This window comes from Oryx dammah, unplaced genomic scaffold, assembly GCF_014754425.2.
Source record: "Oryx dammah isolate SB20612 unplaced genomic scaffold, SCBI_Odam_1.1 HiC_scaffold_23, whole genome shotgun sequence".
In the NCBI taxonomy this organism is placed as follows: Eukaryota; Metazoa; Chordata; class Mammalia; order Artiodactyla; family Bovidae; genus Oryx; species Oryx dammah.
The window spans coordinates 56,050,867-56,065,040 of NW_024070207.1; the positions used below are offsets into that span (position 1 = coordinate 56,050,867).

At 39.0% G+C, this 14,174-nt stretch overlaps 1 protein-coding gene across 2 annotated transcripts in view; it reads right to left on the reverse strand.

Annotated features, from left to right (window-relative positions):
* Positions 1 to 14,174, reverse strand: part of VAMP7 (vesicle associated membrane protein 7) — an 87,725-nt gene that overhangs the window by 38,208 nt on the left and 35,343 nt on the right. For both annotated transcript variants that reach the window (XM_040265560.1, XM_040265559.1), the window contains exon 5: positions 10,133 to 10,223. In XM_040265560.1, the coding sequence (XP_040121494.1) occupies positions 10,133 to 10,223 (91 nt within the window). The remainder of the gene's footprint in view (positions 1 to 10,132; positions 10,224 to 14,174) is intronic.

The following is a 14,174-nucleotide window of genomic DNA, read 5'->3' on the forward strand; positions in this document are numbered from 1 at the left end:
AGAGGACACTAATAGATGAAGAAATATACCGTGTTCATGGATTGGAAGAATCAATATAGTGAAAAAGAGTATACTACCCAAAGCAATCTATAGATTCAATGCAATCTCTATCAAGCTACCAATGGTATTTTTATGGTCAACAAGAGAGTCCGAAATGCAGTACTTGGATGAAATCTCAAAAATGACAGAATGATCTCTGTTCGTCTCCAGGCAAACCATTCAATATCACAGTTATCCAAGTCTACCCAACCAGTAACACTGAAGCTGCTGAAGTTGAACAGTTTTATGAAGACCTACAAGACCTTTTAGAACTAACACTCAAAAAAGATGTCCTTCTCATTATAGGGGACTGGAATGCAAAAGTAGGAAGTCAAGAAACACCTGGAATAACAGGGAAATTTGGCCTTGGAATACGGAATGAAGCAAGGCAAAGACTAATAAGAGTTTTGCCAAGAAAATGGACTGGTCATAGCAAACACCCTCTTCCAACAACACAAGAGAAGACTACACATGGACATCACCAGATGGTCAACACTGAAATCAGACTGATTATATTCTATCCAGCCAAAGATGGAGAAGCTCTATACAGTCAACAAAAAACAAGACCAGGAGCTGACTGTGGCTCAGATCATGAACTCCTTATTACCAATTTCAGACTTAAACTGAAGAAAGTAGGGAAAACTGCTAGACCATTCAGGTATGACCTAAATCAACAGTGGAAGTGAGAAATAGATTTAAGGGCCTAGATCTGATCGATAGAGTGCCTGATGAACTATGGAATGAGGTTCGTGACATTGTACAGGAGACAGGGATCAAGACCATCCACATGGAAAAGAAATGCAAAAAAGCAAAATGGCTGTCTGGGGAGGCCTTACAAATAGCTGTGAAAGAAGAGAGGTGAAAAACAAAGGAGAAAAGGAAAGATATAGGCATCTGAATGCAGAGTTCCAAAGAAGAGCAAGAAGAGATAAGAAAGCCTTCTTCAGCGATCAATGCAAAGAAATAGAGGAAAAGAACAGAATGGGAAAGAATAGAGATCTCTTCAAGAAAATTAGAGATACCAAGGGAACATTTCATGCAAAGATGGGCTCGATAAAGGACAGAAATGGTATGGACCTAACAGAAGCATAAGATATTAAGAAGAAGTGGCAAGAATACATGGAAGAACTGTACAAAAAAGATCCTCACAACCCTGATAATCATGATGACGTGATCACTGATCTAGAGCCAGACATCTTGGAACGTGAAGTCAAGTGGGCCTTAGAAAGCATCACTACGAACAAAGCTAGCGGAGGTGATGGAATTCCAGTTGAGCTGTTTCAAATCCTGAAAGATGATGCTGTGAAAGTGCTGCACTCAATATGCCAGCAAATTTGGAAAACTCAGCAGTGGCCACAGCACTGGAAAAGGTCAGTTTTCATTCCAATCCCTAAGAAAGGAAATGCAAAAGAATGCTCAAACTACCGCACAATTGCACTCATCTCACATGCTAGTGACGTAATGCTCAAAATTCTCCAAGCCAGGCTTCAGCAATACGTGAACCATGAACTCCCTGATGTTCAAGCTGGTTTTAGAAAAGGCAGAGGAACCAGAGGTCAAATTGCCAACATCCTCTGGATCATGGAAAAAGCAAGAGGGTTCCAGAAAAACAAAAAAAAAAAAAATATTGACTATGCCAAAGCCTTTGACTGTGTGGATCACAATAAACTGTGGAAAATTCTTCAAGAAATGGGAATACCAGATCACCTGACCTGCCTCTTGAGAAACCTATATGCAGGTCAGGAAGCAACAGTTAGAACTGGACATGCAACAACAGACTGGTTCCAAATAGGAAAAGGAGTCGTCAGGGCTGTATATTGTCACCCTGCTTATTTAACTTATATGCAGAGTATATCATGAGAAACGCTGGGCTGGAAGAAACACAAGCTGGAATCAAGATTGCCGGGAGAAATATCAATAACCTCAGACATGCAGATGACACGACCCTTATGGCAGAAAGTGAAGAGGAACTAAAAAGCCTCTTGATGAAAGTGAAAAAGGAGAGTGAAATAGTTGGCTTAAAGCTCCACATTCAGAAAACGAAGATCATAGCATCCGGTCCCATCACTTCATGGGAAATAGATGGGGAAACAGTGGAAACAGTGTCAGACTTTCTTTTTTGGGGCTCCAAAATTACTGCAGATGGTGATTGCAGCCATGAAATTAAAAGACGCTTACTCCTCTGAAGAAAAGTTATGCCCAACCTAGATAGTATATTCAAAAGCAGAGACATTACTTTGCCGACTAAGGTCCGTCTAGTCAAGGCTATGGTTTTCCCTGTGGTCATATATGGATGTGAGAATTGGACTGTGAAGAAGGCTGAGCGCCAAAGAATTGATGCTTTTGAACTGTGGTGTTGGAGAAGACACTTGAGAGTCCCTTGGACTGCAAGGAGATCCAACCAGTCCATTCTGAAGGAGATCAACCCTGGGATTTCTTTGGAAGGAATGATGCTAAAGCTGAAACTCCAGTACTTTGGCCACCTCATGCAAAGAGTTGATTCACTGGATAAGACTCTGATGCTGGGAGGGATTGGGGGCAGGAGGAGAAGGGGACGACCGAGGATGAGATGGCTAGATGGCATCACGGACTCAATGGACGTGCGTCTGAGTGAACTCCGGGAGATGGTGATGGACAGGGAGGCCTGGCGTGCTGCAATTCATGGCGTCACAAAGAATCGGACATGACTGAGCGATTGAACTGAACTGAAAACTAATAATTTCACAATTTGTATGGAAATATAAAAAACCTCGAATAGCCAAAGCCATCTTGAGAAAGAAGAATGGAACTGGAGGAATCAACGTACCTTACTTTAGGCTCTACTACAAAGCCACAGTCCTCAAGACAGTATGGTACTGGCACAAAGACAGAAATATAGATCAATGGAACAAAATAGAAAGCCCAGAGATAAATCCATGTGCCTATGGACACCTTATCTTTGACAAAGGAGGCAAGAAAATGCAATGGAGAAAAGACAATCTCTTTAACAAGCGGTGCTGGGGAAACAGGTCAACAACTTGTAAAAGACTGAAACTAGAACACTTTCTAACATCCTACACAAAAATAAAGTCTGAGTGGATTAAAGATCTAAACGTAAGCCCAGAAACTGTAAAACTCCTAGAGGAAAACATAGGCAAAACACTCTCCGATATAAATCAAAGCAGGATCCTCTATGACCCACCTCCCAGAATATTGGAAATAAAAGCAAAAATAAACAAGTGGGACCTAATTAAAATTAAAAGCTTTTGTACAACAAAGGAAACTATAAGCAAGATGAAAATACAGCCTTCTGAATGGGAGAAAATAATAGCAAACGAAGCAACTGACAAAGAATTAATCTCAAAAATATACAAGCAACTCCTGCAGCTCAATTCCAGAAAAATAAACGACCCAATCAAAAAGTGGGCTAAACAACTAAACTGACATTTCTCCAAAGAAGACATACAGATGGTTAACAAACATGAAAAGATGATCAACATCACTCATTATCACAAAACCACAATGAGGTACCATTTCACGCCGGTCAGAATGACTGCTATCCAAAAGTCTGCAAGCAATAAATGCTGGAGAGGGTGTGGAGAGAAGGGAACCCTCTTACACTGTTGTTGGGAATACAAACTAGTACAGCCACTATGGAGAACAGTGTGGAGATTCCTTTAAAAAAAACTGGAAATAGAACTGTCATATGACCCAGCAATCCCACTGCTGGGCCTACACACTGAGGAAACCAGAATTGAAAGATACACGTGTACCCCAATGTTTATCGCAGCACTGTTTATAGTAGCCAGGACATGGAAGCAACCTAGATGTCCATCAGCAGACGAATGGATAAGAAAGCTGTGGTACATATACACAATGGAATATTACTCAGCCATTAAAAAGAATACATTTGAATCAGTTCTAATGAGATGCATGAAACTGGAGCCTATTATACAGAGTGAAGTAAGCCATAAAGAAAAACACCAATAAAGAATATTAATACATATATATGGAATTTAGAAATATGGTAACAAAAACCCTGTATGCGAGACAGCAAAAGAGACACAGATGTATAGAACAGTCTTTTGGACTCTGTGGGAGAGGGTGAAGGCAGGATGTTATGGGAGAATGGCATTGAAACATGTAAATTATCATATGTGAAACGAATCACTGGTCCAGGTTTGATGCATGATACAGGGTGCTTGAGGCTGGTGCACTGGGATTACCCAGAGGGATGAGATGGGGAGGGAGGTGGGAGGAGGTTCAGGATGGGGAACACATGTACACCTATGGTGGATCCATGTCAACGTATGACAAAACCAATACAATATTGTAAAGTAAATAAATAAAACTGTAAAAAAAGAAATATCCAGTTTAAACAAATATTGAAAAAAAAAACAAGGAAGTAAAGATCCGTGTGCTCCAAGACTTTGATGGAAGAAATTAAAGATACAAACAAATGGAAATATATCCTATGTCCATGGATCAGAAAAATTAATAGCTAAAATGTTCATATTAGCCAGTCACCTACAGATTCAATGCAATCTCCATCAAAATTCTAATAGCATTTTTGAGAGAAATAGAAAAAAAAATCCTAAAATGTGTACAGAACTAAAAAAGATGCCAAATAGCCAAAGAAATCCTGAGAAAGAAGAACAAGGACAGAGGCATTACACTTCCTGATTTCAAGCTATACTAATAAAGCTATAGTAATTAAAACAGTATTCCTGGCAAAAATATATACATGGACCAAAGGAACAAAACTGAAAGACCAGAAATAAAACCCCCATGCATGTGGTCAACTAAGATTTGACAAGAGAATCAAGAATACTCAATGAGGGAAAGGATAACCTCTTCAAAAAATGGTGTTCAGAAAATCCCATGGATAACCACATGCAGAAACTGGAAACTGAACCCCAATATACATCACTCAAAAATTAATATGAAATGGATAAAAGACTTAAACATAAGACCTGAAGCCAATACACACCTAGAAGAAAATATAGGAAGAAAGTTCTTGACACTGGTCTTTGCAATGATACTTAGGATATCAAAAGCACAAGCAATGAAAGCAAAATCTGTAAGCTGGACTACATCAAACTAAAAAGCTTCCGGACAGGAAAAGTAACAATCAACAAAATGAAAATGTAACCTATAGAATGGGAGAAAACATTTACAAACCATGTACTGGATAAGGGTTTATCATCCAAAACATATGAGGAATTAATACAACTCAACAAAAAAAAAATCTGATTTAAAAATAGGCAGAGGAACTGAATAGAATTTTTCCAAAGAAGATATACAAATGGACAGCAGGTACATTAAAAATGCTCAACATCACAAATCAACAGGAACATGCAAATAAAAGCCACAATGAGATATCAACATTATACCAATTAGAATAACTAACAACAAGATAAGACATAAGTATTGATGAGCATATGGATTAAAGGGAAGACTTATGCACTGCTGGCGGGAATGTAAATTGGTTCAATCACTAAGAAAAACAGCATGGAGTTTCCTTAAAAAATTAAAACTATAACTAACACATATATCTAGCAACTGCATTTCTGGGTATCTATCTAAAGGAAATGAAAGCAGGATATTGAAAGGATATCTGTACTCCCATGTTTAGTGCAGCATTATTCACAACAGTCTAGATATGTAAATGAACTAAGTGCCCATCAACGGATGAATAGATAAAGAAGGCATGGTGCATATATATAGTGGAATATTACTGTGCCATGAGAAAGATGGAAGTCCTGTCATTTGCAACAGGGATGAATCTTGAGGGCACCATGCTTAGTGAGATAAGCTAGTCAAAGAAAGACAAATATTGTATGATGTTAATCATATGTGGAATCTAAAAATGTAAACCTTGCTGAACCAGAATGGTGAGTACCAAGACGGGAGGGAAAAGGAATTGGAGCGATGCTGTGAAAGGGTATAAATTTGCAACTAGAAAATTAATAAGTTCTGGACATCTAGTGTACAGTATACTAATCATCGTCAATAATATTGTATTATATACTTCAAAATCACTAAGGCCATGTTTTATATAACTCCATTTATATGAAATGTCAAGAACAGGCAAATACATGTACACAGAAAGGAAATTAATTGCTGCTTAGGTCTGGAGGTTGAAGAGAAAAGGGGAGTGACTGTAAATGGGTACAGGATTTCTTTTGGGAATAATGAAAATGTTATAAAATTGATTGTGATGATTGTCACACAGCTCTATGGATATAGTAAAAACAGTTGGATTGTATAGTTTAAAAGGATGAATTGTATGGTATGTGAATTGCATTTCAATAAAGCTGCTAAAAAGCAAAGGGAGAAGATTAAATATGTTTTTCCTACATTTTAAATTTGTTATTTCTATAATTCTAAAAATAAGCCATTTAAGAGGCGTTGATTAAAAAGGTTCATTTTCTGGAAACATTACACATCTGCAATAAATAATATTTCAGCAGGTGGCTGCTTCCACTTTCAAGCAAAATAAATATATTTGGTGACCAAAAAGAGAGAAAAATATTAGTAGTTTTTCACTAGGTTCTCTAGTCTGCATCTAGACATAACAATTAAAATTAATATCAATGAAAGAAAATCCCTTCAAATAACCAAGAGACATACATATTAAGAAATGTAAAAATGTTTCTGCCTTTTGATTATTAATCCCATTTCTGGGAATTAATCTCAACAAAACAAGAAAAATAAGCATGATGCTCAGTTGTTGTGTCAGACTCTTTGCAACCTCATGGACTGTAGCCTACCAGGCTCCTCTGTCTATGGGATTTGCCAGGCAAGAATACTGAAGTGGGTTCCCATTCCTCCTCCAGGGGATCTTCCCAACCCAGGGATTGAACCCCTGTCTCCTGAACCTACTGCATTTACAGGCAGATTCTTTACCCCTGTGCCACCTGAGAAGCCCAAGAAAAAATAATAGGCATAAAAATATTTATAACAGTACTTACTATAACAGAAACTTCTAAATCAGTGCTACATAAGAGTGTCTGCTACTGATCAACTAAGTCTCCAAATATACTGTTCAGTCGAATTGATTTCATAGCAAGATGTTCTCCATGAAGGAAGCACAGCATTGACTTATATTCTGGAGCAAGCTCCTTAAATTCTGAGTAATACTTCTCTAAATAACCAAAGTGTCCAACAGAAGTACATAATTGGTAAACTGTAATATAACTCAAAGAAATACTGCACAAGCATAAAACAGACTAAACTAATAATAATTCAACTCTTACGATGTGTCAAGCACTGTACAAAGTATTTTATATATATATTACCTTTTTTATCCTGGTAAACTTAGGTTTTATTATCTCCTTTTTTTTTTGCAGATGAAGATCAGAGAGGTTAGAGGGTTGATGAAGGCCTACCAGAAGGTAGGAAGTGAAATAAGGATTCAAACTCAGGCTTATATGACTCCAAATCTCAATTACTATATTACACTGCCTCCATAAAACTGAATATAAAATATGACTTTCAACTATGTAAACATATGAATAAAAATTTAAAGTAAAGTAAATGGAAATAAACTTTAGGATGGTGAGACAGTAAATTTTGAAAACATCTTTTCATTACTTTTAAGTGTTCTAATAGTAAGTGTAAAAGTAATTTAAATAGTAAATTCAAAATTATAAGTGGACATTTATAAAATGACATTGAAGGCAAACATTTTATAAAGCATTTATGTACTAATTTTTGTTCAATTTTATAAAAGAATTTATTGTATGTAAGACATTCCTCTTACAAGATATATATAAGAGTGGTTCTGTAACTTGAATATGCATTAGAATCCTTTGGAGGGTTTGTGAAAACACGGATTTCCCACTCTAAGAGTTTCTGATTCAGTTGGCTTGGGGTGCGGCCTGAAAATTTGCATTTCTAACAGGTTCCCAGAGGATGGGATTAATTTCTGGGTTGTCTTTGGCCAGTCATTCTGACTCAGAGTCCTTCCCGGTGGTGCATACATTGCTCAGCCAAGATGGATGCCAGCGAGAAGGATTCTAGGAGGTGGTTTGACACATGCTGTCACCTTTCCCAAACTCTTCCAGCTGGTGGTGGCTTATTAGTTCCGTGTTCCTTACCAGGACCTCCTGTTGTAAAACAACTCATGCAAACAGTTACTATGGTGCCTGGCCAGGGTGGGCAGTTTCAGTCAGTGTGTTTCCCCTAACAGAAAGGAAGTGGGAAGATGGTGGCCAGTTGCAGAGTCCAGCCACAAAGAGCAGAGGGAGAGAGATGAGATGGCACTGGAGGCAGAGCCCAAAACAAAAAAAAAAGCCAAGGAAGAGCCTAAGCTTTGGGAGCCATTATATCTTTCACTGTTCGCTTCAGTTCATTTAAAAATTTTATTTTAGAGAGGCAATTTTAGGGAGACTCCTGATAATCTTGGGCAGCCCCAAAATACCAAATGAAATAAGCATTCCACTCAGGTCTGGAAATTTTTGAGCTATTGTAATTAAGTCTGGCTTTAAGGAAATTAAGTTTGAGAATTTCAAAAGTTCCCCATTGGCCATTGGGCAAGTCAGTCCATATAGTTAGAAGACACATGAGCAAGGACCATTGCTTTTAAACATAAAATCAGCTGGAACCCTGTTGGGGGGAGCACCCTCAAAATATTTAGATAACTGGGATCTCAATTCTTAGAGGTTTTTCCCTAGAGTTTAAAAAATGATTTTAAACAGCTCAAACATTTTACTATTCAAACAGCTCAATTTAAACTGCTTGCAAGTTAATCACAATCAATTCTAAGGAAACAGCTTGGTCCTGGAGAAGTCAGGTGAAATGCTTCTTAAAGCCAGTTTCCAGCTGAAAAACCTGGTACATGAAGCCAACAAAGGTCAGTCTAGTCAAAACTATGGTTTTTCCAGTAGTCATGTGTGGATGAGAGAGTTGGACCATAAAGAAGGCAGAGCACTGAAGAATTGATGCTTTTGAACTGTGGTGTTGGAGAAGACTCTTGAGAGTCCCTTGGATTGCAAGGAGATCCAACCAGTCCATCCTAAAGGAAATCAGTCCTGAATATTCATTGGAAGGACTGATGCTGAAGCTGAAACTCCAATACTCTGGCCACCTGATGCAAAGAACTGAATCAACGGAAAAGACCCTGATGCTGGGAAAGATTGAAAGAGTGAATAGAAGGGGATGACAGAGGATAAGATGGTTGGATGGCATCATCAACTCGATGGACATGAGTTTGAGTAAGCTCCGGGAGTTGGTGACGGACAGGGAAACCTGGCGTGCTGCAGTCCATGGGTTCACAAAGAGTCAGACATGACTGAGTGACTGAACTGAAATGAACCCAGAAGATGCTGATGCTGCTAGCCCAAGAACTACAATGTGAAAACTGGAGCTAGTAAAAAATTAACATCATCCTAAATCTAAATACCATCATTATAATCAATCAAAAAAATAAACGATGTATTTTCTTGGATTATTTTAATGTGCTATATAGGTTCTTGACAAAACACAGGCCAATGGAATTTATGTCACAGTTCATTTTCCTGAAGAATACAACAGCTTTTTGATCCAATTATTTCTTTCAGTCAAGAGCTACAAACTTTATAAGGAGGTCAAAGAGTTATACTCTAAGTATCTATACTGATAATGACTATCTGGGTATTTCTAGCCCAAATTGAATTATTCTAAACTGCTGAACTATTTAAGGGTCTTTGACATAAGTTTTGCTAAGTAAACTAATGTATTTATTTTTTAAAAACATCTTTACAGAATTTGTTACAACACTGATTCTGGTTTATGCTTTGGTTTTTTGGTCTCAAGCCATGTGGAATCTCAGCTCTCCAGACAGGGACTGAACCCTCATCCATTGCATTGGAAGAAGTCTTAACCACTGGACCTCCAGGGAAGTCCCTAAACTAACCAATTTAGAATGAAGAAAGTCATAAATGCTCAAAGAAACCATTCATACAGCAGGCAGTATTAGACATAAGAAATATCCACAACTCAGCTGACAATTAGCTTCCAATATTAAGAATAAAGAAGTGCTATTTCAGTTTCTCCAGAATGATCTGACCCCAATCAAGTAATCTAATATCATTTTTGCCCACATACATGCAGAGTATGTCATGAAACATACCTATATTTCTGACCATGATTCCTTTAAGTTCATCCACTTGGGCTTGAGTCTCCATCACTTTATCTAGGCCCTTATTCTCAGAGTGATGCTTCTATAAAAAAAATATGATTTAACTTATGATACCCAGACATTATTCACAATATGAAAACAAACAGAAGAGGAATGACACATAAAAGCTACAACATAGGCACAAAAGAGATGTCACTTCATTCAAAAATTGTTATCAGACCTAGGGAAAAAATATACAAAAGCATAAAATTTGCTACCATATGAAATGTAAGTGTTATAGTATAAAAAGATCACCTTATTTCAAATGAAATAAAGCTAAGTATATCAAATACACATCTGAGATTCCTGGGCAGAAGTAGGGTGTTATATAATCTATGTTCAGACAAGGAAGAAAGGAGAAGACTGTAGCTGAGGCAGAGGTAACAGGTTAGGGAAAAGGTACTCTTAATCTTTTCCTGTTTCTTGGGTGTGATGAGGTAGGGACTGGCCCAGCTTCTGGGCATCTATTTTTGTATCTGTTGGGATCAGAGTATGCATGCTATTTTCACTGGCTTATTATAGGATCTAAAAATGTAAGAGTATAAATGACAGTATATATTTTGAAGTTATTATCTATAGCAAATAATTGTGGACTTCATAATACACAATATTCCAGTCACTTCACTGTGCTAAGTGCTTCATTTATGGGATATTATTTAAACCATGCAAAAACTCTATGAAGATACCATTATTATTATTTCCATTTATAGACAAGATCCTGGCACAGATTTGTTTAGAGGTTCACACACACATCTGGAGCTAAAGACAAACTGGCTAAATTGAAAGTTTTGCTGCCAGCTGAACCAAATACCTTTTCTCCCCTTATGTGAACTCTTAGGATTTACTCTCAATGATGTTCATATATAACATAAAGCACTGTTAATTATATTTATCATGTTGTCCACTATATCCCTAGTATTTATCTTATAACTGGAAGTTTGTACTTTGTGACCACTTTCATCCAATCATCCCTCCCTACAACCCCAGCTCTCTGATCTCTTTTTCTATGAGTCTGTTTTGACATTATGAGTTTGTTATGAGAGTTTGTTAGTTTCTGTTGCACAACACATTGCTGTTCAGTCACTAAGTCATGTCTGACTCTTTGAGATCCCATAGACTGCAGCAGGTTCCCCTGTCCTTCACTATCTCCAAGAGTTTGCTCAAACTCATGTCCATTAAGTAGGTGTTGCTATCCAACCATCTGATCCTCTGTGACCCCTTCTCCTTTTGCCTTCAGTCTAACCCAGCACCAGGGTCTTCCAGTGAGTTGGCTGCTTGCATCAGGTATCCAAAGTACTAGAGCTTCAGCTTCAGCATCAGTCCTTCCAATGAACATTCAGGGTTGATATCCTTTAGGACTGACTGGTTTGATCTCCTTGCTGTCCAAGGGACTCTCAAGAGTCTTCTCAGCACCACAGTTCAAAAGCATCAGATCTTCGGCACTCAACTGTCTTTATACTGTACTTAGTAGCTCAGTCATGTCTGATTCTTTGAGACCCCATGGACTACAGCCTGCCAGACTCCTCTGTCCATAGTGACTCTCCAGCCAAGAATACTGGAGTGGGTTGCCATGCCTTCCTCCAGGGGCTCTTCCCAACCCAGGGATCGAACCCAGATCTCCCGCACTGCAGGCAGATTGTTTACTGTCTGAGCCACCAGGGAAGCCCCAATCTTCTTTCTGGTCCAACTCTAACATCTGTACATGACTACTGGAAAAACCACAGCTTTGACTAGATGGATTGTGTTGGAAAAGTGGTATCTCTGCTTCGTAATACACTGTTTAGGTTTGTCACAGCTTTTCTTCCATGGAGCAAGCATCTTTTAATTTCATGGCTGGAGTCACTGTCTGTAGTGATTTTGGAGCCCAAGAAAATAAAACGTGTTACTGATTCCACCTCTCCCCATCTATTTTGCATGAAATGATGGGGCTAAATGTCATGATCTTTGTTTTTTGAATGCTGAGTGTTAAGCCAGCTTTTTCACTCTTCCTCTTTCACTTTCATCAAGAGGCTCTTTAGTTCTTCTTCGCTTTCTGCCATTAGGGTGGTATCATCTGCAAATTTCAAGGTTTTTGATATTTCTCCCAGCAATCTTGATTCCAGCTTGTGATTCATCTAGCCCAGCATTTCACATGATGTAGTCTTCATGTAAGTAAAATAAGCAGAGTGACAATATACAGCCTTGACATACTCTTTTCCCAGTTTGGAACAAGTTCATTGCTCCATGTCTGGTTCTAACTGTTGCTTCTTGACCTGCATACAGGTTTCTTAGGAGACAGGTAAGGTGGTTTGGTATTCCCATCTCTTTAAGATTTTCCAGTTTCTGGTGATCCACACAGACAAAGGCTTTTAGCGCAGTCAGTTCAGTTCAGTCGCTCAGTCGTGTCCAACTCTTTGCGACCCCATGAATCGCAGCACGCCAGGCCTCCCTGTCCATCACCAACTTCCAGTTCAGTTCAGTTCAGTCGCTCAGTCGTGTCCAACTCTTTGCGACCTCATGAATCACAGCACACCAGGCCTCCCTGTCCATCACCAACTCCCAAAGTTCACTCAGACTCACGTCCATCGGGTCCGTGATGCCATCCAGCCATCTCATCCTCGGTCGTCCCCTTCTCCTCCTGCCCCCAATCCCTCCCAGCATCAGAGTTTTTTCCAATGAGTCAACTCTTCTCATGAGGTGGCCAAAGTACTGGAGTTTCAGCTTTAGCATCATTCCTTCCAAAGAAATCCCAGGGTTGATCTCCTTCAGAATGGACTGGTTGGATCTCCTTGCAGTCCAAGGGACTCTCAAGCGTCTTCTCCAACACCACACTTCAAAAGCATCAATTCTTCGGCACTCAGCCTTCTTCACAGTCCAACTCTCACATCCTAATATGACAACAGGAAGAACCATAGCCTTGACTAGATGGACCTTAGTCGGCAAAGTAATGTCTGCTTTTGAATATGCTATCTAGGTTGGTCATAACTTTTCTTCCAAGGAGTAAGCATCTTTTAATTTCATGGCTGCAGTCACCATCTGCAGTGATACTGGAGCCCAAAAATATAAAGTCTGACACTGTTTCCACTGTTTCCCCATCTATTTCCCATGAAGTGATGGGACCAGATGCCATGATCTTCATTTTCTGAATGTTGAGCTTTAGGCCAACATTTTCGCTCTCCTTTTTCACTTTCATCAAGAGGCTTTTTAGTTCCTCTTCACTTTCTGCCATAACGGTGGTGTCACCTGCATATCTGAAGTTATTGATATTTCTCCTGGCAATCTTGATTCCAGCTTGTGTTTCTTCCTGTCCAGGGTTGCTCATGATGTACTCTGCATATAAGTTAAATAAGCAGGGTGACAATATACAGCCTTAACATACTCCTTTTCCTATCTGGAACCAGTCTGTTTTTCCATGTCCAGTTCTAACTGTTGCTTCCTGACCTGCATACAGATTTCTCAAGAGGCAGGTCAGGTGGTCTGGTATTCCCATCTCTTTCAGAATTTTCCACAGTTTATTGTGATCCACACAGTCAAAGGCTTTGGCATAGTCAATAAAGCAGAAATAGATGTTTTTCTGGAACTCTCTTGCTTTTTCCATGATCCAGCGGATGTTGGCAATGTGATCTCTGGTTCCTCTGCCTTTTCTAAAACCAACTTGAACGTCAGGGAGTTCACGGTTCACGTATTGCTGAAGCCTGGCTTGGAGAATTTTGAGCATTACTTTACTAGCATGTGAGATGAGTGCAATTGTGTGGTACTTTGAGCATTCTTTGGCATTGCCTTTCTTTGGGATTGGAATGAAAACTGACCTTTTCCTGTCCTGTGGCCACTGCTGAGTTTTCCAAATTTGCTGGCATATTGAGTGCAGCACTTTCACAGCATCATCTTTCAGGATTTGAAACAGCTCAATTGGAATTCCATCCCCTCCCCTAGCTTTGTTCATAGTGATGCTTTCTAAGGCCCACTTGACTTCACATTGCAAGATGTCTGGTTCTAGATTAGTGATCACATCATC